General features: G+C 33.8%; 1 protein-coding gene across 9 annotated transcripts in view; it reads right to left on the bottom strand.

Annotated features, from left to right (window-relative positions):
* DMD (dystrophin) overlaps positions 1-27,688 on the bottom strand; it is a 2,532,480-nt gene that overhangs the window by 1,217,945 nt on the left and 1,286,847 nt on the right. For all 9 annotated transcript variants that reach the window (XM_043457704.1, XM_043457699.1, XM_043457698.1 and 6 more), the window contains one exon: positions 2,501-2,695. In XM_043457704.1, the coding sequence (XP_043313639.1) occupies positions 2,501-2,695 (195 nt within the window). The remainder of the gene's footprint in view (positions 1-2,500; positions 2,696-27,688) is intronic.

Here is a 27,688-nt window from a genome sequence, read left to right as displayed (position 1 = left end):
ATGGGTTTGTCCCCAGGGTTGGGAAGATCCCCTGGAGGAGAGCATGGCAACCCACTCCAGTATTCTTGCCTGGAGAAACTCATGGACAGAGGAGCCTGGTGGACTACAGTCCATGTGGTTGCAAAGAGTCATACATGACTGAAGCGACTTAGCACATACATGCCTTAGCCAATGTGCATTCGAGTTCAGTTGTTTAGTTGTGTCTGACTCTTTGTGACCCCATGGACTGCATGTAGCCTGCCAGGGTCCTCTATTCATAGAATTTTCCAGGCAAGAATGCTGGAGTGGGTTGACATTCCCTTTCCAGGGAATCAAACCCATGTCTCCTGCTTGGCAGGTGGATTCTTTACCACTGAGCTACCTGGGAAGCCATATAGCTAGTGTAGCAATATTAAATGAAGATTTCTGTATGTAAATAGGTGTTTGTTTATCTGCTTAGTTCTTGTCAAAATGATTAGGTAGCCTTCTAATTCAATACACTTGTGGAAATCATATGTGCTGTATTATTTATATTTAGCTCAGAAAGTACTCATTTTAACTTATTGTACACTATTTGTGTTGTATTGTACTTAAAAAAATACGTATGTTAAATCACAGCACTACTTACTACAGTTCTGTAATTTGATTCATGCAAATCTGTCAGGAATAAAATCAACCACAATTTAATTTCAAACCATCTCAACCAGCATCTGTACAATTTATGCACTGCTTTTCTATTTTTACTACTAGATAATGACAATGATGAATGCCTTTAAGAGGAAATACATATTCATTGAAAAGACTGAGATCAAAACCATCCCCCTTCAAAAAGCCAATAAAGGTAAGAAGACCATTTGCTTGTTGCAGGAGACATGGTGAGAGTGAGATGGAATTATGCCTCAAACTCCATCTAATGAGGATTCAATAATCTAGCTAGATTAAATCTACAATAATCTAGTTTTACAAATCACAGTAATCAACACCATCACAGTCGGTATCAGCTATAAGACTATTAAATATATCTGCAAGAAAAAATAATTAGCTATGAGTGCAGCCGGGGGCCTATCCTTCTGAGTGTACCAGGTTAAGAGGTATGAGGACAAAGACATTCAATTGTGAACAACTGTGAACTTAATAAGTTTAGGGTCACTGCTCTCCTGACCTGTCTGTCCATGAACATGGAAAGGAATGAATATTATTTCATTAGCAGTGATTTACATGTTGAAGGACAATGATGAACTTACAAACTGTGCTGTCATGAGAAATCAGTTAATGTGAATTATGATAGGAAGGTTGGCAAGTCTTTTTTATCAATTGATTTGAGTTTCTTTTCTTCACTGTACCCACGAGTGATTTGACTTTTACTTCAAAGAGAACAAGTAACAGCACCATACCAAATGGATGGAGGAGCTCCAGAGATTCATGCATCTATTTTAAAGTATAATTTTTTAGCTTATTTGATATAATGCATGAAATTAAACTCAAGTCACTCAAGATATCGCTACTCTGATTTCGAAAACAAACAAATGGCTTATATTTGTATAGTTGAGCAAATATGTGATATGGAATGAGATACCAAGAAATCATTTAGAGTAGAAACTTCTTTATCTGATAGGTGCTGTTGAGAGCAAACTTATTGTCTGTCTGTAATCTTACACTATCTGCACTGGAAAATACTAAGCTCTGGTTACACTAGAATGTTTCATTTTGAGTGTGAAATGTATGATCACAAAAATTATCTTTTTTTACACATAATAGAGACACAAACTATTATGTGTATTTTCTTGATGCTACATTCATCTTCAGACATGTCCCTCTAAAATTTAAAGTTCATTTCTCTATCCTCATTTGTTTTAGTTTGGAATTCAGAAACTTATAGTTGGTGCTATGAAAAAAAAGCTGCATTTGACTGTAGGCTTTTGCCTGGTGATTTTAAATAAATTATTTTACTGCTTTATATTTGATTACATTTCAAATAGTATGTATGTAGTATGATACTGACACTAATCTGAAATGGAATCTATAAATTATAAGTGGAAAATAGAAAACTAAAACGATATACACAACAGATATGAGTTAAAACCTCATCTAATTTCCCCTTTTATGGGAAAAGAAAGACAAGCAATGTATCAGTTGGGAATAAACTGTTTCTCTAGCAAGGTTTGTGTTTTAGTGAGTTCTTTCTGCCCTGAACAATAGTATTGGGTTGGCGAAAAACTTTGTTCAGGTTTTCCTGTATGCTGCTACAGAAAATCACGAAGCAACTTTTTGGCCAACTCAACATAAGAAATTATTATTTTGTGAGTTTCTTCACTTTGGGAAGAAATAACACATCTATTTTAATTTACATTTCTCTTTCTCCACCAGATTTCTAAAGCTAACTCTCTCGTAAAGTGTTTTAAGATTTCCATATGTTAACTCAAAATGCCTTCAGTATACATATTTAAGTCAAATGTTCTGGTCCAGTAACGATCAATGTAGTGATCTTGTAAAAATCTGAATGAAAGTGCTTTGGTTTTACCTTCAGAGATTCCTCTTGTTTGAAGAGATCTTGAAAATCTTTAGCACAGAGGTCAGGAGCATTGAGAAGTTGTTCCACTTCTGAAAGGGCTTGTAAGACGTGAGTTATCTCAGTCAGGTAAGTAGAAGGCACATAAGAAATTTCCAAAGGCATGTCTTCGGTCATCACCACCACTGATTCTTCATGGACAGTGTGCTGGTATAGATATACAAAAGAACAATTCTTTTAGCTTCCTAATATTGAAAAGACCTTTACTGAATTCATATATAGATTCCAGTTTATAGCTGACAGAGGGCTGAAAAGTGGATAAAAACAATTCAAGATGGTAAGTCTAGTAACAAGGCTATCTATTATCATACCCTCTCTTTCAAAAAGTGTTAGAGCATTTTATAATAAGAGATATGCACACATTAGCATCATAGATAGGAGAATGAAAGACCAACAGTCATAAGGTCACAAGAGGGATAGTTTTTCCCTAAGAAACAAGTAAATCTTTACAACTTTTTTTAATGCAATTCTAATTTGACTGGAAAACTAAGTATGGGGTGGGATGCAGTGGGGGTTGGGGGCAGGTTCTACATCTGTGGTATTCATACCCAAGGGACTTTTTCTAAACTTTTTTCCCCTAATATTGATTGAGGTACAAGAGGGACAAAGTGGTTTTGGTTGGTAGCTGGCTTTCTATTAAGCAACTTTCTCCTCTAAATTCCAAGTATCAACCCTTCTCTTTGATGCTAGTTTCTTGCTAAGTTAAACTGCAAACTAGAGCCCGAGATAAGTAGGATTGAGAATGAAATTCACATTTTAATAAGAACTCCCCAAAACCCAAAGATCCAAGAGAGCACCCGCCTCTCCTCCTGCAACTGCGCTTCACTACCTGCCATGCTAGGAGACGGACATTTGGGCCTCAGAGACTACTTGGACTTGGTCAGGGATGCCTCTTTCCCTATTCTTTATAAGAGCAAGAAATAAACACTGTACGGCACACAAATGCAAAAAGATAAATGACCTCTACCCTCTGTTTACACTATAAGCAGAACAATTTTTGTAATTAAAATTAGTTTCCCAAAAACTTTGTTTTGAGTTCATGGACTGCCATCTGCCTGGTGATGTGGTCAGCTGAAGGTTTCCAGTGGCAGGGTCTCTGGGAGAGTTCTGACGATAAACATGCTAATGTAGTCATTTGTTACTGCACAGCCTTTATGAGGAGACCATCCCCATGTTTGCAGTAATGTAATTAAATGGAGTTTAGGATCCCAGACTGAGCACGCACAAAGATGAGTAAAAATATAAGCTGGTCTATTTATGTTTTCTTTTTGATCACCCAGGTCCAGGATTCTTGTACACAGTTCTTAGATAATACAAAAACAAAATAATCCTAATTTAGATGGCGTATCTACTTATGATATTGCAAATTCATAGAATTACACAAATTAGCTGACATTACAAAATTGTACCTTTTACAAAGTTTGGTTTCCTGTGTGTACCTTGGCCAAATATATGACACTTATTCCTTCTTGATCAATGGAATGATAATCGAAATGCACTTATAATTTTACATTAAAATAATAGAATTTTGGGCTAGCGTTGGAAGATTTCATTCCTCCTACTGTCTTCATACATAGTATCCAGTCATCACAGATAAGAGAAGTTAAGTGATGGATATCAGCTGAAGAGTGAGATCTAAGGGATGATCTTGTGAACTTTTATGAGAAATAGACTATTTGGAAAGTTGTCAACTCATTTTCAAGAAAATTCAGTTATACATTTTGAGTGTTCTCATTTATTATAAAGTTATAATAGATACAATAATTTTCAATACAGAGAAATGTATCATAATTTTCATATACAATGAACGGAGACTCATTGTAAAGTGAACCAAAAGACTTGGGTATTTGGAGATTTAGTTTACTATCTACCCCTTAAAATACATCGTTCCTTTTGACACAGTCATGCAGGTCTATAATGAATAAACTATATATGCTGTATACCTTTCAGTTTGGTTTTAATAAAAATTTCAGACAGTTATTTAAAAAAATCAGTGTAATTGGAAGTATCGTGTTCATTTTCTCTTCTTTATGCAAAACCGTACACTCATATTCAGATTTTGCCTTTTCATTTGAATTTCATTAACTCTACCTTGAATAATTATATCCTTCTGAATTCTGATGTGTACAAATCCTGTCTAACCTTTAGAAAATCAACTTGCTTTTGTTAATGTTCTTTACCACCTTATATCATTATAGATATTCATGCATCATTAGCAAGGAAGTGCTATAGCCATACTAATTCATTTTATTCCTCTCTATTCACATTCATTTCTAATGATATATACCCAAAAGAATACACTATGCTCATTTTCCTGGAATGAAAATCGAGAGATGTGGAAGAAAGCCCTAAAGTACCTATTTTTATGAACAAACGGAAAGCTCAATTGAAGTTTAAAAAGGATTATTATGGGACAAAGTTATGATTTTTAACACGTAAAGTTGAGATGAAAACTGGTTTCAAATTTTGAGCTCTGTAAGTAGGCACAGGTATCACTCATAAAGTTTTTAATAAACTTCTGTCTAAAATTTTAGCTATCACTTTTTTGTACTACTTAAAATTTGATTCCTGAAGGGCCACATTCCATGCATGAAATACAGACAATCCTGTTTTGAAACAAATGATGTATTATATCTAAGTTTTTAAAACAAAATGTTTTCCTCCATGATTTAAAGGGCTTCTCTCTCCTCAATATAAAAGTTTCAAATGGGTTGTGGTTACTGGCTCATTTATGAGTTATGAGGTCAAAGAAGCTCAAGAAGAAAAATGCACTATATGCCATATCATTACGATATATTCTTTAAAAATACCTCTATATCTAATATAAATGTGGTATATAGAAAATATGTCAACAGATTCAAAGCCTAACAAAAAACAGACAAATACCTGGGCAAAAAAAGTAATGGTTTTTTTGTAATGATGGAACATTATTTTTTTTTACTTCATTAGTGTTAATAAGGATGAAGATATGTCAAATCTTTAATACAAGATTATTTATCAATAATTTAAAGTGTGTTATCATATGAAAACCTGTTAATTTATATTTTATTATCTTTTTAAAAATAACATCCTTAATTATTACAAATGATTGAAAAATAATAATACATGAACTATAAATCCCCAAATGGTTTACAGGTTTTTACAATAGGTTCTGATGGGCCATAAATAATATGGTAATGGGAAAAGACTTAAGTTATTGAAGACAGGCAACTTTCTCTCCTTGTCTCAAAAGTCTTAAAAAAAGTTTCCTTCTAATAAGATGGGCAGTTGAGTTATTAATATTTCTTTCTCTTTGACCATGTATAGAAATTATAGCCCTAAAAAGGCAAATCAAATAATCAAATTTGGCAAAATTAATCCATCTAGAGAAAGAAGACTCAAATAGTATGGCATACAAAAAAAAAAAAACAAAAAAACAAGAATATGACACAGCTAAGATAGGTAAGGGTATAGTCTTTTCTGTTCACAGTTTCGGATACACATAAATGGCACGGCAAAACTATCATTCTGACCGTACTCAGCCTTGCGTGCCTTCAATCAAGTCACTGGGCAGAATGACCTTAAATAATAAGCCTAATGAGATCACATGAGTTGGTTATGATCCTCAATGAAGAAAATAGCAACAAGAGAACATTTTCTCTTGGCAATTTCCATCCCTCTTCACTGCATTATCGAGAAATCTGCTTATGTGAAGCTATGTCACACAAAAAAGGGGAGGATCAATCTTTGAATGATCATAAAGCTGTTTGTCAACCAATTTTATTAAGCTTATAATTTACCCCTTCTTCCCTGGTAGCTCAGATGGTAAAGAATCTTCCTGCAGTGCAGGAGACCAAGGTTGGATCCCTGGGTTGGGAGGATCCCATGAAGAAGGGAATGGCAACCCACTCCAGTATTCTTGCCTGGACAATTCCATGGACAGAGGAGCCTGGTGGGCTACAGTCCATGGGATCACAAAGAGTTGGGCATGACTGAGCGACTGACACTCACATTTGGTTCAAAAACAATGAAACACACTACATGCATAAAATAATTAGTATAAAGTATTACAGAAAGTCATTCCTTATATCTATATTCATTTTCTAAAATTAGAACAAACTTTTGGTATAAGGCAAGCTGGCAGGGAAAGAGACAATCAGCTGGAGCTGGATATAGTAGTCTTTAAGAACATCCTACTTCCAGAAGGCCAGGTATAAGTAGTGTCCGTTGTAAAGGGTCTGGTTGCACCTGTTCCTTGATCTGCCTTGTGTTGATTCTTCCCTTCCACATCATCAGATTTACTTAATTCCTTAGGGCCAAGCTAAATTACCATCTAATTAAACTGATAAACTGAATGTCGATAATGTGTTAACAACTTATAGTTGTTTAAAGTGTTATCCTTCATAGGATAACATTTGCATTTTAATAAGGATTTCTAATGCATTAACATAAATTAGTAACTTGGTAGAAATCTAGTAACTTGGTAGAAATCTAAGCCTGTGAGAAAAATGACAGAAAAGGCTTTTATTCCCATCAAGGAAAGCACCAACACATCTGCACCAACATATATGGCCGACCTCATGAGAAATCACCAGTAAAATAACATAATTAAACAGATAAGGTCACATAACCTAGGTACCTTACAATATAAAGTAAGTTCAGCAGACACTCATGCATAATATCTAGCCTAGTCTACAGTAGGTATTCAAGAATATTTATTAAATAAGTGAAGAAACTATCAACTTAAAAAGATAATTTTTAAAACACATATTTGGCTACAACTGCTGAGATCTACCGTAATACAATAATTTCCATTTTTAAATTCCAATAATTCAAACACAAATATTTTCTTCATTTCATAATGTAATCTTCATTGGTATAGATTTAAAAGGTATTTCCGATTTAACTATACAGCATTTTTCCAATTTAATGCACACAAACTAAATGCTATTGCAGGTATGTGTCTTGGTTCAACTGTCTCTTAGATTTTAATGTAACTCATATGTGAACAAAATAAGCCATTATTTGAGGTACTGTTATACAAATAATTTTAGAAGATATTTATTTTAGCTTCTTCATAGAGGTCCACACTGCTTATTAACAAATGGAAGTGTGTGAGAAGGCTTGCAGTCAAGAATTTTTTTCCTTTCTAACTTTTTCCAAAGTCTCCACATAAAACTTATAATTTATATATCTAGCATAAATACTTTTAATAGTAAGCTATCCTGATACCAGCTTAGGGATACCTGGCATAGGAATTTTTTCATATGTACACATGTGATAGTGAACACACATATACACATAATGAATTTAATGTGAAAATAAAATTAACACAAGAAAAAATAAGTATAGAATTACTTTAACTTCTGCAAATATATGTCACTCCACTACACCACATCATTTAATTTCTGTTGTCTTGTGGATCTTCCAATTTGAGTAGATTTTTTATAACAGACTTATATTATTATCAGAAGGAAATGGCAACCCACTCCAGTGTTCTTGCCTGGAGAATCCCAGGGATGGGGGAGCCTGGTGGGCTGCCGTCTATGGGGTCACACAGAGTCAGACACGACTGAAGTGACTTAGCAGCAGCATGCTATACTTCTCAAGCATCTCAGAAAATTGGGCCAACTTTTAAGTTTATGTTATTTAATGTGACAACTAAGTAACTATACCTGAATATGCATGTGCCATAATTCTCTTATTAGATTTTTATTAGACATGTGATAGTGAAGAAAACCTATAACTCGGCTCAATATGGCAGTCCTTAGTCACATGTGACAATTCAAAGTTAAATCTAACTTATTTAAAAGGAAATACAATTAAAATTTTACTTGCTGATGAAATTAAAAATATAACATGGTATTCATTTTTTATAATACAGAAAGTCAATAATGCAAAAGCTAAAGTCTTTACCTGTGAAAATGTTTAACACTAGCATTGTATCTATCAGAAAATATTTCTTGTAGTTTATCTAAATTGATAATTTTCCTCATGAAGGTGATGTAGACTGACTAGTAAATCTAATTTAAGATGCCAAACACTAAAAATTCAATTTGTCATTCTACTACAGCAGATTGATTTTACTGAACTGCTAACATATATTGTTTTCATATATAATAGCCTCAATCTCTAGGTAACCTCACCAACTCTGATGAAGTTACTTTATGAAAGCAATTATAAAGTATAGATATTATACATGCATGATTTACCTGTTGAGCTTATTAATTTATGCATTGTATGTATATATGTGTGTGTGTGTGTATACAAACAAAACAGAAACATCGAGGTAACAGGACAATTACTTCATATACACGTTTTCTGTCTCCCTCACACCTAAGTAAATCTGACCTTCAAATAACCATGACAAACTACTAGAATCTAGAATAATATATGTATCCAGGGCTCAAATAACAGAAAAAGAGGTGTAGGTGCAGAGGGAAAGATAATGAACTGGTGGTCTTTGAAAGCTATGTGATCTCTGGCACAATCTGGGGTGAAACTATGGATTTGGTGATTTCCAGATGTGTCTGTGGGGTCATTTGTGGAAGATAATTTAAGATCTCTTTGGCCCAGGAAGGAGTACGTGCCGGTTGGTTTGTTTCATACAGGCAACACAGGGCAGTAGCTGTATTACTTGCTGAGGGCAGCTCTAACCATCGCTTCTTGTTTTAGAGATCAAGATGCTTTCCCAAACATGATTATTCTGGGAGGTTCTGGCTTGTTCACCAGATTTAAAAAAAAAAAAAAAAAAAACTACTGCCATTATTTTTGCCGCTTCTCAATCAACACTATATAGTATGTCTTTCAAACCTGACTTACATTTATGCTAACAGCTTTCCTACTCTTTTAAGCATGAGAAAAAGAACACAGACCATTTCAAGAGACACAGGGATTCAAGAAGGGAAACAAAGCTGAGTCCATGCAGGAAATATACTAGGAGAAATGGAAGAGAGATCTGATTTTTAAAAAAAGGGGAAGAAGCATTAAAAAGATTACACTAAAATACAGAGAGCCTGATACCTGGTTTTAAAAAAGAAATCAATAGGTGTTTTTGGAAATACAATAGTTACTGCTAAAAAAAATGGGTTCTAAGTGATCAACCAGAGGAAGTATTTCACAGCATAGAGAAGAATGGAAAGACACTATAATCGTAAGTGTAAAGATAAGAGACTTGGAGGACAGAATAAGAACATCTCACATGGAAAGTATATAAATATTAGAATGGAAAAAGAGATGGAAGATAAATAATAATTTAAATAATAATAAAAAACTTTCATGAGCTAAAAATATTACTGATTTACAAAAGTTAAAAATGTTACTCATGTACTAAGAAGGGTAAAAGAATAAAAAAAGATACGTATTCAGAAACATACTGGTAATATCCTAGTGAAAAGTTTGAATTCTGAGTGTTAGAGTAGGGGATACTTCACAGAGTTAGAGACAAAGAGGACAATCTAAGTATATGTATAAATTTAAGTGTATATATATATATATATATTTATATATATATAAAACTTGGACCAACATTGTATTTCTCAGTGGCAACAATGGAAGTCAGAAGGCAGTGAAAGTTAGAGGACAATGGAAACTAGGAGACAGTGGTCCACAACATATAGAGATTATTAAAAGAAGAGGAGAGAGATTCAAGAATGCTGTTATTACCTAACAAATCCATCACTGTGACAACAAAAGAAAGGCAATTTTGAAAATTTAAGTATTAAAAGGGTATATACATCTTTATAAATTTTTATGAGAAAAATTTTCAGGTATTTCAACCAAATGAAAAATAAAGTATAGTAAAGATTTATAAACAGGAGGAAGTAAAGAAACAGCACAAAGTGTGATGAACAATAAATTCTGTGAAGTGCTTGATTAAATTCAATGTAACTGTGGCAGTTTAATTGTAATTTGAGTGATAGTATGCCTTCTTGAACTGGATGCTATGAGGAGAAAAAATGGTAGTTAAAGACTAAATTAAAAATTTTTAGTTTTTAAAGGATTTTATCTTGGCTTGAAAAGAATGAGGAGTTGTTGAACAAACCATATTGGTGGGGAGAGTAATGTTCTCATTTAATTTTAGTGTAAAACTACAGAATTTTAGGGTCAAATTTATTAAAAATAGGAAAATGTCATAGACTATTATCTGAAATTATCTGAAATACAATTATGTGAAAATAAAATGATGAATTTAGACCAAAATAAAAAGAAGGAAAGGAAATTTTATCATCAATCTATGGGAATAAAAAAAATTAGACATCCAGTCTACTTCCTCCTATTAGAACATCAAGACATCACAGGTATGAAAAGCTCTCCATCTTCAGTGAAAGAGATTCCATGAATGTCCCTAATAATCCAAAGCACTGGTAGCCACTTTTGCTTCATTTCAAACTGTGGTGTCGGAGAAGACACTTGAGAGTTGCTTGGACTACGAGGTTGTCAAACCAGTCAGTCCTAAAGGAAATGAACCCTGAATATTCATTGGAAGGACTGATGCCGAAGCTGAAGCTCCAGTACCTTTGGCCATCTGATACACCTGATACACCTCATTGGAAAAGACCCTGATGCTGGAAAAGATTGAAGGCAGGAGGAGAAGGGGATGACAAAGGATGAGATGGTTGGATGGCATCACTGACTTGATGGACAGGAGTTTGAGCAAGCTCCAGGAGATAGTGAAGGACAGGGAAGCCTGGTGTGCTGCAGTCCATGGGGGTGAAAAAATCAGACAAGACTGAGTGACTGAACAACAACGACCCTCATGCTGAACAGGGAGCCCACTTTCTTTTATTCTCTTCCGCTTATGGAGTGGTCCTAAGAATCTGCCCTTAACTTCCAAATTATCTGTAGTACATGGAGGGATGCAGTAGTGTTCAATAAGGGTAGTGAATTACAAAAGTACAAATAAAGGGCAAGAGCAAATAACAACCATAAATTATGAAAGAAGGAATTTGTACAACTATATGGCTATAGCTTCCCTGGTGGCTCAGATGGTAAAGAGTCTACCTACAATGTGGGAGAGCTGGGTTCGATCCCTGGGTCGGGAAGATCCCCTGGAGAAGGAAATAGCAACCCACTCCAGTACTCTTGCCTGGAAAATCCCATGAACGGAGGAGCCTGGTAGGCTACAGTCCATGGGGTCGCAGAGTCGGACATGACTGAGTGACTTCACTTTCTTTCACTTCACTGTCATATGGTTCTAAGAATTATCATAACAATAATGAAGCTGGTTAAAGTTCCCCATTAAAAGATGAATACTGTCAGGGTGGTTTAATATATACAACTCATCTATAAGCTGTTCAGGAGAATTATTAAAAAATAAAGTCTCAATAGCATATAACGTAATGATACATGATATTATCCCATAGAAATAAGTTACAAAAAGTTAGAGTCAAAATGGTAATGTCAAATGAAATATAGTTCCAGGGCAAATGGGTCCAAGATTAGCACTGTAATAAGTCAGTTTTTTTTTTTTACCAAAACCAAACAAATAAACCCAATCATTAATTGTTATGCCCAAATATTTGACTGCATTTTACATACAAATATTTGACTGCATTTTACATAGGGTAAAAATTACTATAAGTAAGAGGAGAATGTGATGAAATTACAGCTATAAATGGTAGCTTCCATACAGCTCATTCAGAATTTTTGGATTAAAAAATCCAAAATCAAACAAAATAAATAAGATTCTTTCGATCAAGAACCTACATTTAGTCCATATTTTGTAAAAAATGAAAAACTATATTATTGGTTTATACTATAAGGACATTAAAGGAGGAAGGAAACTTTCAAAAGTTCCACAAAGGAAACTTTAAAAGGATAAAAAATAGAGATTTTACAGGACATCTCCTCTTATAACAATCCAGAAACATAGAGAAATGATAGAATACATTTTGGTTTATCTCCTAAGGCTATTAAAAAGGATGCATCAGATACCCATGTATTGACTAGAAAAATGTTCCTGAAAGATATTGTTATATTTAAAAATCATACACAGACTGAGGCAATATGTTTATAAAGAGGGAAAGCATATCTATTTATACTAGTATGGTTAAGAAGCATAAAATACAGTATGAACGATAACACTAAATTGTATACATTTCTTATGTCAGAGGGAGTGAAATTGGCAGGAGGGAGAAATGAAGAATACTAATATTTTTAATATCCTTATATATTGATTGAACTGTTAAAATAATATTGTATTACATGTGAAATAACTTTGAACTAGTGTTTAATAGTAAAAGCAAAAAGATATAGCTTATAGTGGTAAATAAAATCTGTATATAATCTGTTTATGACTATGGCCCCTTCTAATTGGCTTGACCATATAACAGGTTTCAAATAACATGTTTTCAGTCTAATCAAAACTGTAGGAAAGCATATAATACTATCAACTGACTAACCTGTATGGAAGCACCAACCAAGATAAAATGCCTAAGAAAGCAGGATGAATACATTTTGAGAGAATTTCACATTATCACCTAAGACAACATTGATGGTCTTCACTGAACACCTAATGGACTGAAGGGGCCTTGATATGACTGGTGGTCGAATCTGCACATGGAGAAAAGACAATTATTTTTAGGTGCTTGAGGTTCCTAAAGATGAATGAGGAACCTTAAGATAAATAGAAAACTGTGCTCTTATATAAGATCTAATTTTACTGATCTTGAGTTCAATTTCAAACAGCTAATTAAAATTGAAATAACCAATGAGAAAAATACTGAGACAAAGCAGGTATTTAGTAACATCAGAATTATGGCAGTTTTGGTTTTTTTTTTTGCAAATTTGAAATGCCTACCTCAATGCTTCCCATGCATTCTAAATTGCTTTTGTTAAGTTAAAAAGGTTTCCTATTTCTTTGGCCTGACTTTTGACACTGAGCATTTGTGCTAAATCACTTCAGTCATGTCTGACCCTTTGCAACCCTATGGACCATAGCCCACCAGGCTCCTCTGTCCATGGGGATTTTCCAGGCAAGAATACTGGAGTGGGTTGCCATGCCCTCCCCTCCAGGGGAATCTTCCTTACCAAGGGATCAAAGCCACATTTCCTGTGGCTCCTGCATTGCAGGTGGATTCTTTACTGCTGAGCCCCAGGGAAGCCCAATTTATGAGACTACCTTTATATAAATGCCCTTAATCTGAAAAGGCACTATTACCTTGAGATATAATAATACTATTTACAAAATTATATGACCTGATTCCAAATTACTTAAGTTTGATAATTACCCCACACTCTATTCATATTTTAAATATTGCCAAGTACTTTGTATATCTGTAATAAAAACTGGGGGGTTACAAAATAGAACTTTTTGAACTTGACTGAAAGTTGGAAAGTAAACTATAAAAATTACCATGTTAATGAATTCAGTAGGCATTTTTTAAAAGGCAAAACATATTTTACAAAGCAAACACATGTGCAAATATTTATAATATATGCACATAAATCTATACATATACATGGAAATATATATATATATATAGTTATATGTATACTGCACATGCACACAGCACAGATAATAGATATTTAGATAGATGTATAAGTTAGCTGGCAATGGTATTTTATGATTTAGGAAGCTAATATATCATATGTCACTATGTGTTAAACAATTTCACATTTAGTTGATGAGAGATTAATCATTTTTAACTTAATCTTATTTGGGAATAAATTGCTAAAAAAATTAAATTATCCAGGCTTAGTATAAATCATATAATATTAAATACAAATAATATATCATTCACTCTCCCTCTTTCTCTCTCTCTCATTTATGTTGCCCCGTACTAAAGAGTTTATCAAGGCCATGTCTCCCATATCCCTTGCTACAGGCCCTTTTTTTGACTCATTTTCAAGCTGTAGTTATTATTTCATACTTCTGTCATTTATTCCTTTTCCTTTTCTTTCTGGCTTCTACTCAGGGCAGAAAAGCAAGACAATATGCTTAGGAGAATTATCTCTACAATCAGTGAAATTAAAAAACTTTCTGAAAAGAACCTGAATAGTCCTCTCATAAGGAAATATAGAGAAGCTGTGGACTTCATGAACTTTATCAAATCAATCTAGAAAATCCAGAGGGCTTTTGTTCTACTCTTTTCTGATTCTTGGCTGTGTTCTAGGTAAACCATACGGCTATCCATCTGACCTCTGTAAAAATCAGGTGATGCTGTATGTATAGAAACTATTATGTTTAATGTGATTTTTCTAAAACAATATATTTTGCCAAGTCATAAATCACTTTGTAAAAAATGATAGTCACTGAACAAAACCATTTTTTTCCTTACCAAAGACTATGCTCAATTCTGAGGGTTTTGTGAGTTTAATGACACCTTGGGTTTAATGTGCTTCACTTTTCAATCAAGATAGTTTTTCCTGAAATAACTTGTTCTCTGTCAGTGTTCCAGAAAATAATTATCATTGTATTTTCCCATAGCAAGAATTCTAATATAAAATCGAACTGTTCTGCCCAGCACATTTTCAAGCTTTAACTCTAAGAAACCATATTCACACAATCACATTTAAATTCGTTTTAGATCATATACTTTAAGAGGATAATTAACTGAGGTCTTAACATACCTTCCATTTCTTAAAACCCTTTGTAAGAGAACAACTGCAATAAAGCATTAGCTGCAATAAAGTGTTTTGCCAAATTAAAAAAAAAACTACATTAATTTTTTGCTCCTCCAAACTTTTAAGAATATTGATTTAATTTGCTGACTTTTTGTATCCAAATCAAATTTTTAAGTATAAGACGTAACTAAAATCAGGAATATAAAAACATTCTGCAAAATACAAAAGTCTATGTTATGGCTCTTTATTTGGAAATGAAGACTATAAGAGAGGTGTGCATAAGTAGGCAACATTAATGTATCTTTTAGAATTAGAATCTTCATTGTTTCAGTTTGAAATTTTGATGAAGCACAGGAAAGGTAACATTTCTGTGGTAAAGCAAATGGTGCTCTTATGGGATCTACATATTTTTGAAACAAAAGAAGGATTTAAAGCCAGAGGATGAAAATATTTATAAAAAGGCGTAAATACTGTTTTGGTACTGGTGGCTCAGACAGTAGAGAATCTGTCTGCAATGCCAGAGACTTGGGTCCGATCCCTGGGTCAGGAAGATCCCCTGAAGAAGGGAATGGCTACCTACTTCAGTATTCTTGCCTGGGAAATGCCATGGACAGAGGAGCCTGGTCAGCTACAGTCCATAGGGTTGCAAAGAGTCAGACACGACTGAGCAACTAATACTTCCATATTTATTATATGTCCGTGCACATATTAAAAATATGTAAGGTGATATATTGCAATACCCTAACTACACTCTTTTTGCTTATTTGTTCTTGAATTTGTTTCTCACATGCAACAAAAGAAAGTTCAGAATCCCATTCCAGGAGATAATGCTTGTGGGCCAATATTCATTGCCTAGAAGGTCATAAAATGGGAGACAGTCACTGGTTTTTAGAGCTTTACTTTCCTCATTCTCAAAACTTCAAGCAACCAACAGAAACTTGGCAGGAATGGTTGCCTCTTCATGTGAATAAGTTTCTCCAAATTGATGGTTGCCAGGCTTTGTATTTCATAGGTCAATAAAATACTACCAAAAATGTCAGGGAGCCTCACAAAGTTCTTACCTTTGTTTGCATAGTAAAAAACATTGTAATAAAACAAAAAAGAAAAAAAATAGAGACGATAGAAAGGGCATTTTAATGCTGCCTCCTCTCATGACAAACTGTAGAAAGCTACACTTTCAGAACAATCATTGTACAAATTTAGTTCTATGAAAAGTGCAACACGTTTGCTCTTATTTTTTTTCTCTTTTATATGGACCAATTGAAAACATTCAGATGCTAGGAGACTGAGGCAGCACCTCCATAAGAATGTAGAATGAATAATTCTGAACTAGATGGAATTCCACAAGAAGATGTTATCTATCCACCTATCTATTCATTTACTCACCATATTTTTATTTCACACCTACTCTGTTGTAGAGTCTCTATGTTGGGAAAATGGTATTTAGTAAGAGAAAGAGTCTTTCCCCTCATGGTGCCTACATTCTAATGGTAGAAACAGATAATAAGCAAATGAGAAAACAACATATTTTCAAATTGTGGTAAGTGCTATAAAGGAAACAATCAGGCTAATGTTGGAGAACATGATGGAGGGGATGAAGGGAATGCCATGAATTTATCACACAGGATGCTGAAGGATGCATTTGTTCTACATCCTAAAAGATGACAGGAGACCATAAGGCAAAGATCCAGAAAGTCCCAAGAAAAAAGAAAGTACAATTGCAAAGACTGAAGTGGAAGGCATTCTGGAAAGTTTGAAGAAGAGGTCTTCGTGGCAGTACATTAACTAGGCTGTTGTCCACTAGGGAAGCCAATATATGAAAGGGTCGAGATCTCTCAAAATAATTTTCCATGCAGGAAGTAGTGAAGTGTATTTATATATGCAGCTAAAAGTATAGAGTGTGAATGATTTTATTCATATGTTTCCTGTATATTTGTGATAGTCTCAATACTAATCACAGTACAGAATTTGAATTTTGTATAGATCACAAAGGGAGTTATAAGCATTATAGATTATTATACCTCTTAAAAAATTCATTTATTTATATTTTGCCACTCAGACATTCTATCAGATACAAATGTAGTAACTATTATGGGAAACTAGTTGCATAGATCTCCTGGAAAACTTCTCAACTGATTGATCTTGGCAATAAGGTCCATGTACTGCTATCCATTTAATAATGCTTGTAAGTTATTAATTAATCTAAACATATTAAATTTGCACAGATAAGTACTCTTGCTTTTCATTTTAGCCATGTACATTTTATCCATGGATTAGTCAACATGACATGCACACACTGTTATATTTAAAATGGAGAACCAACAAGGATCTACTGGACAGCACAGGGAATTCTGCTCAATATTATGGAACGACATAAATGGGGAAAAAAAACTTTGAAAAAGTATAGATACATGTATATCTCTCACTGTATCACTTGGCTGTACACCTGAAATTATCACAACATTGTTAATCAACTAAACTCCAATAAAAACTAAAAAGTTAAATTGTTGATGATTATAACATATGGTATTAAATTTAAGAATGCAATCAGCTTAAACTTTCATTTAGTTCTCTATTTGATAGCAATTAGCTATTGAATATTACACTCAGAGATTAAAGAAATAGAAGGGTAGAGAGTATTGAATTTTTAAACAAAATTATGTTGCAAGTGAAGTCTCTATGAATAAGTGCATTTGTATTAATAAGACTAAAACTGAATTTCAAACACATTTTAAGTTTCAAAAGCCACTGGCTCATAACAAAAAGGCAGAAGAAATATCTGATAATTGAGCAAATCTGAAGACAATATAACCTTATCCATGGCTGATATTTTTTTACTATTCTAAAAGTTGTAATAAATTTTAAAAAAAGTATTTCATGAAAATCAAAGTTAGGAAAACTATACACTTGAATCATTTTTTTTTTCATCTGTTCTAAGAATATGTTCTATACAATGAGAGTCTTAAGTAATCACCAAAGAATCAGAATGATTCACAGATGGTGCGAGTGATTTAATTATTTTAACCAGTTGTTCCAGGCATGCTCAGAAAGGTATTGCCAACCCCACTGCAGAAGCCATCTGAGCTTCCTTCCAGCTGGTGTTCCATATTTTGAAAGCAAATATAGATTGGAGAAAATTACACTTTTTATTGTTATGTTCCAAACGGAGGTCAAATTACTGTGTATACATTCTTGTACTTTTTCCCTCTTCACTGTATGAGTTATACTTATCAAGTATCATGTCTTCTGTATGACTGCTATGGATTCACCAATGTTCTTCCATGTTTTGTGTTGTCTGGCACATAGGAGGCACTGGATAAATGTTTACTGAATTAAAGAAATACCAAGTCAATGTATCCAAAATAAAATGTAAGTTTCTTTATAGACTCCCTGTAAGTATAAGGAATTCCAATTTCCCTGCACCCCTTAGCACCCTTGGGAGGCTCTCGTTAAAAAACAAATAAAAAAGGAAGAAACCAATATCATAGAACAATACCTCATCTAAAAAAAGACAGCATCAACAAATCTTTCTGTTAATTTAATAACTATTTTGATGTTGGGATTCTTGCTCTTAATTTTATAAGAACTCAGAAAAGTTGCTTTAGAAATTTTAGTCTGTTGCGGTTGTTATCAGGATTAGAGATACTTTTTGTAAAACTCTAGGCTTCGCGTGCCTCAACTGGCCTCAGAAAATCTGCTACTGCACAACAAAATAACTGATATTCCTACTTATTCCCATTAGATTAATAAGAGATAAGATTTGCTTAATGTTTTCATTCAAAATTATAAGTAATAAACTGCTCCAAAATAGTTATATCAAATGTAATCATGTTTCAAACACTGTCATTTCAAGAAAAAGGATATTAATTTTAGTAAAATAAGGTATAAAATGAGGTATATTTATTCTAATTTTCTAATAAAATCACATAATAAATCATCAGACTCAATTTTATATTTAACATTTATGAAAAATCTATCATTATTAAGATATTTACCATCAATAATTTCTCCTGAAGACTGTGCTAAATTTCCACTTAACAGAAAAATTTGATACAGTATATTACTATAAGAAAGGGAATGTTATTTTAAAGTTTATGTATATATTTGACACCACATTGAATTGCGACTATAGTAATTTACTGAAACTCTAATTTAGAAGATGAATAGCACATAAAATTATGTACCTACCATAGCTATAACCTAACTATGCAATAAGTGTGCATATTAATATAAGCCATGAGTCTAGCTTAACACATTTATATTAATATTTTTAATTTATTGTGTTATTTAAAGTCTATCACTTGAGGTAATATTTCTGAGGTACTATGTTATATAAATCTTAGTCACGGAATAGTGAATTTGTTTAAACTTACGAGAATATTAACTTGCAACTGACATCTTATTTCATATACAGTAATGGCCTTGGCCTGGAGAGAGCTAGGAAAAACAAAGTCCTATGTTAATGTAGTGGCTTACTTTCCTTGGTCAATTCTACTAGTGTTCTTAAGCCTCAGTTTCTTGTTTGGATTATTTTGATAGCTTATACATTTATTTTTTTTTCTCTACTTCAAAATTTTTATGCTCTATTTTTATCAGGTTAATGGTTACTCTAAAATTATTAACATGCACAATGAATTTTGCATGGTCTCATTCTGAGCATTAAGAGGACCTTACAATGATTTTATTCATCGATAAAGTATTCATTCATTCAACAAATATATATTATGTACCTACCACTTGCTAGTCACTACTTTTTTGGGGATTTTTTTTTAAACTGGAGGATGATTGCTTTACAATGATGAGTTAGTTTCTGTTGTACAAAAATGGGAATCAGCTGTAAGTATGCATATATCCCCTCTCTCCTGAACCTACCTCCCACCCCGCTAGTCACTACTTTTAGTTCTGAGGACAAAGAAGAAAAAAAAAAGAAAGAAAAAAGTAAATTCCTTCATTTTTGGAGCTTCCATCATATGAAGAGAGCTGGATATAAAAAGTGAAAATATTTATAACTTTCCTGATAGTACATTTTATGGAGAATAGTCAATGGGGAAGGGGCCGATGAAACGTGTCACTGGGAACACTTTTGAGCAAAGACTTGAAGGCAGAGGGAGGGGCCCATATAGATATCTGGGGGATCAGAGTCTTAGGCTTAGGGAACACACAGTGCAAAGGGGGTATGCCGGTATGTTGAAGGAAGAATGAAGAGGTCAATGTAGGTTGAGCATAGGAATAGAGGTCAAATGCTAGGAGAAAACTCTGGAGAGCTAATAGGGGACAAGATCATCAATCCATTAAACCTCACGTTAAGGATTTTGGACTTTACACTAAAATAGATGAGAATCCATCAGGGCATTTTCATCAGAAAAAGCTCACCTGACTTATATTTTCAAGTGATATCTCTGTTTATTGTGTTGAAAACAGGTAAAGCAAGGTTAGATTTTTTTTTTTTTACCCAAAACTTTGAAAGGGTTATGTTGCCACTATAGATCAGGGGGGAAGAGTGGTCTGTTTATAAAAATGTGGTCATGAAATTATAACCTTGCACTAAAGTCATGGGATTGGATGAGTAAAAGCAACACAAGGGAGTATAGATGGAAAATGTCCAAAGACAGCATTGAGATAAATCAACATTACAGGTGAGAAAGAACATCCTGAAAAGTAGGAGGTAAACAAGCAATTTCCTTCCATACTTTGGGTCATTGATGTCCAGTATTTTAGCCCAATTGTGTACTTTAGGCAATTTTATGTACAGCAATTATTTCTTCAGGTTTTTATATTAGTTTGACATTTTCCTTGCTCATCATTCTTTCTTGCATCATGAATCATCCATCTAGGGTCATTCTCCTTCTAGTTAAAAACTAACCCTGAGGTGCATACATGCTGTGGAATATTATATAGGCTTTAAAAATGTTTCCAGAATGTCTTTTTACTAACATAGGAAAAGACATATAATGTTTACTGAAAATTCAGGATATAAAATTATTTCAGCATGATGTATAGATTGATAGCTGAATAAACATTAACAGTGGCTAATTCTAAAAAAAGAAAAAACCCTGAGGACCCTTCAGTGAGACTCTCCCATTGGCTATCTCTCAGCTTTTGTTTATCTGAAAATATCTTTATTTCAATGTTACTCTCAAAAGAAAAAGTTTCTATGAGTATACAATTCTAAGTTTTCCTTTCATCATCTTTAAAGACATCATTCTATCACCTTCTGGCTTTTATAATTGATCTAAAATCAACTGTCATTACATGTGGCATTACTTTCTAGGTAATCTATCTATTCTGCGGCCTTTAAAATTCTCTCCTTGGTTTTGGAATTTATCAGTTTCACTATGATAAGATACAGTTATATTTAATTTTCCCACTTGCTTTTCCCAATGGAATGATTCTTTATTGGAGTATAATTGCTTTCCAGTGTTGTTAGTTTCCTCTATACAATGAAGTGAGTCAGTAACATGAATACATCTATCCCCTCCTTCTTTAACCTCCCTCCCACCCCACTCCCCTGATCCTGCCCCTCTAGGTCAACATAGACCATTGAGTTGAGCTCCCTGTGCTACATAGCACCTTCCCACTATCTGTTTTGTACAGAGTAGTCTATATATGTCAATCCTACTCTCCCAATTGGTCTCACCCTCCTCTTCCCCCTATGTGTCCACATGTCCATTCTCTAAGTCTGCATCTCTATTCCTACCCTGAAAACAGACTCATCTGTACCATCTTTATAGATTCCATACACACACACACACACACATATATATATATGTGTGTGTGATATATATGTGTGTGTGTGTGTGTGTGATATTTGTTTTTCTCTGACTTACTTCACTCTGTGTGATAGAATCTAGGTTATACAGAGTGAAGTGATAAATAACTCTAGGACCTAGAGTTCATCCATATCACTACAGATGACCCAGTACAGATGGCCAAAAATCACATGAAAAGACGCTCAACATTGCCCATTATTAGAGAACTGCAAATCAAAACGACAATGAGGTATCACCTCACACCAGTCAGAATGGCCATCATCAGAAAGTCTACAAACAATAAATGTTGGAGAGGCTATGGAGAAAAGAGAATCCTCCTACTTTTGGGTGGGAATGTAAATTGATACAACCACTATGGAGAACAGTATAGAGGTCCCTTAAAAAACTAAAAATAGAACTGCCACATGAGCCACCAATTCCACTCGTGGGCATATACCTGGAGAAAACCATAATTCAAAAAGATATAAGCACCCCATGTTCACTGCTGCACTATTTGCAGTGGCCAGGACATGAAAGCAGCCTAGATGTCCATTGCTAGATGAATCGATAAAGATGTGGTACTATACAATGAAAATTACTCAGCCATAAAACAGAAAAGTGGGTCATCTCACTATTTGATATTTACTTACTTTCAATCTGACTCTAGGAACTTGGCAATAATGTTGGAAAATCCTAAACAATTATCACTTCAAAACCTTTTACCTCCATTCTTTCCTTCTATATTTGAACCTCTCACTCTCTACCTTTCTTATCTTCTGTCTTTAAGAGTTGGATTCCACTGCTTTTTACATCATGTGAATTGTCATTTTAATTCTACACACATATTCTTAGAACTTTATCTATGGGAGTTATTTAAAGTCTAGATTTAAGCTGTATCATATTAGAATGTATCAAATTAGAATGTGTTTGTGCTTGCCCCTGTTAGGTACATGGGACACTACCAAGTCAGAGCAACTTACATTTTAGCTTTTGGTTTGTCAGGACACCTCGCTGTGTGAAATCTGGACACCAACACTTGTGCATACTGTCCGTAAAACTAGCGACATTAATACAAATATTTTAGAGCTTCAACATATTTGGTGGTTGATTATCTCTCTTAATTCTATAAGAAAGCAGTTATTAACTTCATCCTGAGGCTCCAATACTGCACAGGTTCATTACAGAATAAAAAGTACAGAATAAAATCTTACATCTTCTTTTTCCAAGCATAAGAGATATTACACAGTATCGGTTCTTCTAACATGAGTGGAACCCACTTTATAAACAGTAGCCCAGTGTTTATTTTGCAACAGTAATACAATAGTAATTTGAAGATTCTGGTTTTTTTTTTTTTTTCACTGATCATCAGAATCTTCAATTAAATAAGCCATTCCTGCTCACATATGTATGTACCCTATCTCTTTTTAAAGGTATTTTATATTCTCTATGCTTCCATAGATTTAATACATTCTGGTTGGGGCACCAATGTAGTTATTCAATTTGTGGTCTCATGTCTTAAGATCTGGAAATTTTAGCCATTTTTCCTAAAATATTGTCTCCCACATATTTTCTGTGTCATTGCCTTTTGTAATTAGACATAAAGCTTATTCCCTCAATCATTTTCATATTTTCAATCTTCATGTGGTATAATTTTACCATAATGATGAATTTTATCTTCATGTTTGTTTAAACAGGTGTTTAAAATACATAATTGTTATTTTTTATTTCAATGACTAACTTCTGGCTTCTAGAAGTTTTATTCAATGGGTTATTAGCAGAAGTATCTTTGGAGGTGTTTTCCTAAGTGTTTATTTTGTTCCTTGATCTCTATTTTATTTTAAACATATTTACTTAAGAGCATGCAATAGTTTTCATTAAGTTCATGAACTATTCATTCCCTTGATTACGTGAGATGACTTGACATCACAATATATTATGTCTTCATGTGGGTTCTGATAGCCCGTTGTGAAGCCATCTTCAGTGTCCATGTCTCTGTGGGGTTCTCCCAAAGAGTGACTTATTGTATGACTTTGTGAGAAGACTCTAAGCATTTCAACAGCCTGGAGACAATTTCACGTTCATTTCTCAGTTGAGGAATTTAGAGGCTTGTGGTTAGTGTATAAATTCAGATTCCCACACTCAGTATTCACTTTCCCAGATTTTCTTCCTCCAGTCAAGAATTCTCACCAGATGAACTGGCCTTGAGAGTCGTATTTGTCTATTTCCCCTTTACTTGTCAAAGGAAGCCCTTGAAGATTCAACATTTAGGCAGGGTTTTCATTTACATCTCTAGTAGATATTGCATAAGGCTATATATTTTCGACTAAAAGCCTTTGAACCTTTCTCGAAACCATGAGGCCCTCAATCCAGGCTCAGTAACACATGAGATGATGTGCACATTTATGACCACTAGGGAGAATGGAGGTTCCATCACGTATTTTGAGCTCAGCTATGTGTTTAAACTGCTTTCAAATTAAATTTTATCCAGAATTTTCATACATTTGAAACGAGGGGTGAGGGAATCAATCAGTCTGCCATCTTCCTGGAAGTTGAATCTAGCTTAACATACTCTATTTACTAAACAACCATTAAACTGATTGTCTTACTTAAACTAAAGACCAGAAAAAATTATTATGGAAATGGCAATAACTATTATGATCATAACAGTCTAGAGAAACATAGAATCTTGATGGATCTATTTTTTTCTTAACTCATGTGATGTTAATTAAAACATTGCAGTTCAGAGGAGGAAAATTTTTAAAGCAGTTACCTCCTGGTCCAATTCCCTTAGCAACCATTATTCATCTTTTATACTCACAACTCTGTTTACTAAAGAGCACTCTGTCTCTAAATAAGAAAATTATTTATATTATCAATATTCCCAAGGATATTGCATTGGCAGCTGATGATCTTTGTTGTGATTTAAAGGCAAAGAAAAAAAATCTCTGTAGCAATTATGCAAAAAGTATGTTTCCTCTTTTAGTCTCACCATTAAATGGTTATCATTATATGGTAAGCAAATGTACAAAAAAATAGTAGTGCTGAATCAAATCTAGGTTCAGACATAAGGTGATGGCAATCAGTTCTGTGATTACTTTTTTGTACATCTCTGCTTCATTTTAAGAAAACCCAAAACAACAAAACCATAATGATAAAGTGATGTTTTTTTCCCATTTTTTACCCCTGAAGAACATTAGTTCTTCACAATCACTCAAACAGATTCCTATCTTAAAACTGAAATGAAATTTCCCTCTTTGTACTACAACTATCCAGATGTGAAAGTCTGCAGAATCTATTCCTCTCACAGAAATTCATAATCACATTTACATATCAAAAGCCCTGGAAGATTCTAGACTAAGGAAACTTTGCTTAATCCAGTGTTTCTCAAACTTATTTGGACACTAGATTTTTCTTTGTCCTTTCTTTTGAATAACTCCCACCATATCTTGGGAAGCACTGAGTTCAAGTTAGGTGTCTTCCAATTCGCTCATGCACCCTTGGCCAATTTCCTTAACTTTATTTAAATTATGTTTCCTTTCTGTAAAATGACAATTAAAATAATACTTACTTGAGAGGGTTATTGGGGAGAGTGAACAAGATATATGTGAACATATTTTGTAAATATAAAGTTCCGTTCAAATTCAAACAATTTTTAAAAATTAGTCAATGAATGTTTATACTGTAAATATTCCCATTTTACGAAGTATTCACTTTAGGACTAACTTGTATAACACATTTCTTGAAACATTTAAATAAATCTACTGACAAATTTCTATCAGCTTTTCAAGAAGTTGTGTATTTTGGCAATGTGTGCTTTTAAGTTTAAATTCTTTACTACAATTTCCTCTGATGTAGTAAAAGCTATCCTTTGCAATACATTGTTATCCTCAACCTCATATTCAGTCTTTACCTCCTCAGTGTTAAGTTTCGAGAACTTTGTCTTTTCTCAGTATATGCACTTCCAGAAGTAACTGTACTAGAATTTGCTGTTCTGAACAGTTATCTTAAACTCACAGTTGGCATATATAATTACCATGAGTATACAACATTTTTAAAATAGAAAAAAATTACCTATTAAGTATTGCCTGTCTAAATTCTACAAAGTTCTAATTGTTCTGTAGCCTGCCAGCCTCCTCTGTCCATGGAATTCTCCAGGCAAGAATATTGGAGTGGGTCGCTATTCCCTTCTCCAGGGAATATTCCTTCGGGATCCAGGGATGATTGAATGCAGGTCTCCTGCATCGCAGGTAGACTTTACCATGTGAGCAACCAGGAAAGCTTCTAATTTCAGCTTGTCAATGAAAGGATGGCTAAGTTTTAGTATCTATACAAAAGTCTACTTGAAAAATATTCCATGAAGAAACAGTATGTACAAAGGTCCTGAGATACAAATGATGTTGTGTGCTTAAGTATAGAGGAGAAACTTTAAAGCCTCTGTATTAGGAGAATGCCAAAAGGGAGATAAAGTTGGAGTAATAGGAATGGTAGGCAGGGACCAAGCTATGCAGAAGCTCATAAAATTTCATTAGAAGTGTAATAAGCAGCAGAGGCTTGACAGAATCCCACATATACTTTTAGGAATTCTCTGATTTCACCAAGGAGACTATAATGTAGGTGGGTAAACATGGGAAATAAGGACTAGAGGCCGCTGAAGTAATTGAGATGAGAGAGAATATAGTGTTGTCAAGGGTTTCTGCAATAAAGGTTCTGAGGAGTGGTCCAATTAAAGATGTATTTTGCAGGTAGAGCGGGTAGAATTTGAAGTGAATTCCATGGATAATATAAAAGTAAGGAGGAATCATGGATGATGTTTAGGTTTGGGACCTAAGTGAAAGGGCAATTTACTCACAGCTGCAGAGTTTGGTAGGAGCCATTTTTATAGGGGTGAAAATTAATTATTCTTGACTTGGCTATTTTATGTGTGAAATACCTGTTAGGCTTCTAAAATAAAAGCTGAATAAGAAGCTGTCAGATGTAAATTGTCGAATATCAGTATTATTTACTTAATCTTTGAAGCCATAGGATATTCAGAGCAAATGGGGATTGTCATATTTAGAAAAGGGACATTTCTTTTCCTTCTTCCAATGAGATGTATTTTTGTATTTTATATTTTTTTAAATTTTTCTTCTCTTCCTGAGACAGGTCATGCATATATGCCTATTCCAAAGGTTTACTACATTTTTCCCTATAAACATGATAACTGGCAATAATTTATATTGAACACAGTAGGCACAAACCTTATATTTGCTGCTACCATCTGGAAGTAACCTTTTATTTATTGTATTTCCCTTATTGTGAGATCAAATCACTTTTACATTCTCAGAGAACTCTATGTTTTCCTTTGCAGCAATTGCCACAATTTAGTGGTTAATTACAAGATTCAAGTTTGTTTTTTATACATATAAACTAATGTTATATACCTTTATATAGCTTGCTCCTTCTCTGTGGCTCTGTTTTCTGTTTTACCCTAGCATATTGTTTAGTAATTTTTTCAGTGAGAATCTATAGGTTATAAATTTAGTGTTCGTTTATCTGAAAATATAGTGTTTGTATATCCGAAAATAGCCTGTCTTCATTCTGGAATCACAGTTTACAGGATCCTTTTGAACATTCACCTTGAACATTGACAATATTATCCCAGCCAGCCTATGGAGCTTTCTGCTTTTGGTCCTTAGTAGCTTTTATGGTGACCTTCCTGATCATTGATGTTCTGGGTTTCACTCAGACTTTGCTGGTTGTGAACTTGCTTTTATTTATTACAAACTGGTTGAGCTTAATTCAGTTTGAGGACTCACGCAAATTGAGCTTTATTCAATTTGAGGTCTCATGTAAATTGAGATTTATT

This window comes from Cervus canadensis, chromosome X (assembly GCF_019320065.1).
Source record: "Cervus canadensis isolate Bull #8, Minnesota chromosome X, ASM1932006v1, whole genome shotgun sequence".
Lineage (NCBI taxonomy): Eukaryota > Metazoa > Chordata > Mammalia > Artiodactyla > Cervidae > Cervus > Cervus canadensis.
This window is presented reverse-complemented; position numbering and strand designations above follow the sequence as displayed.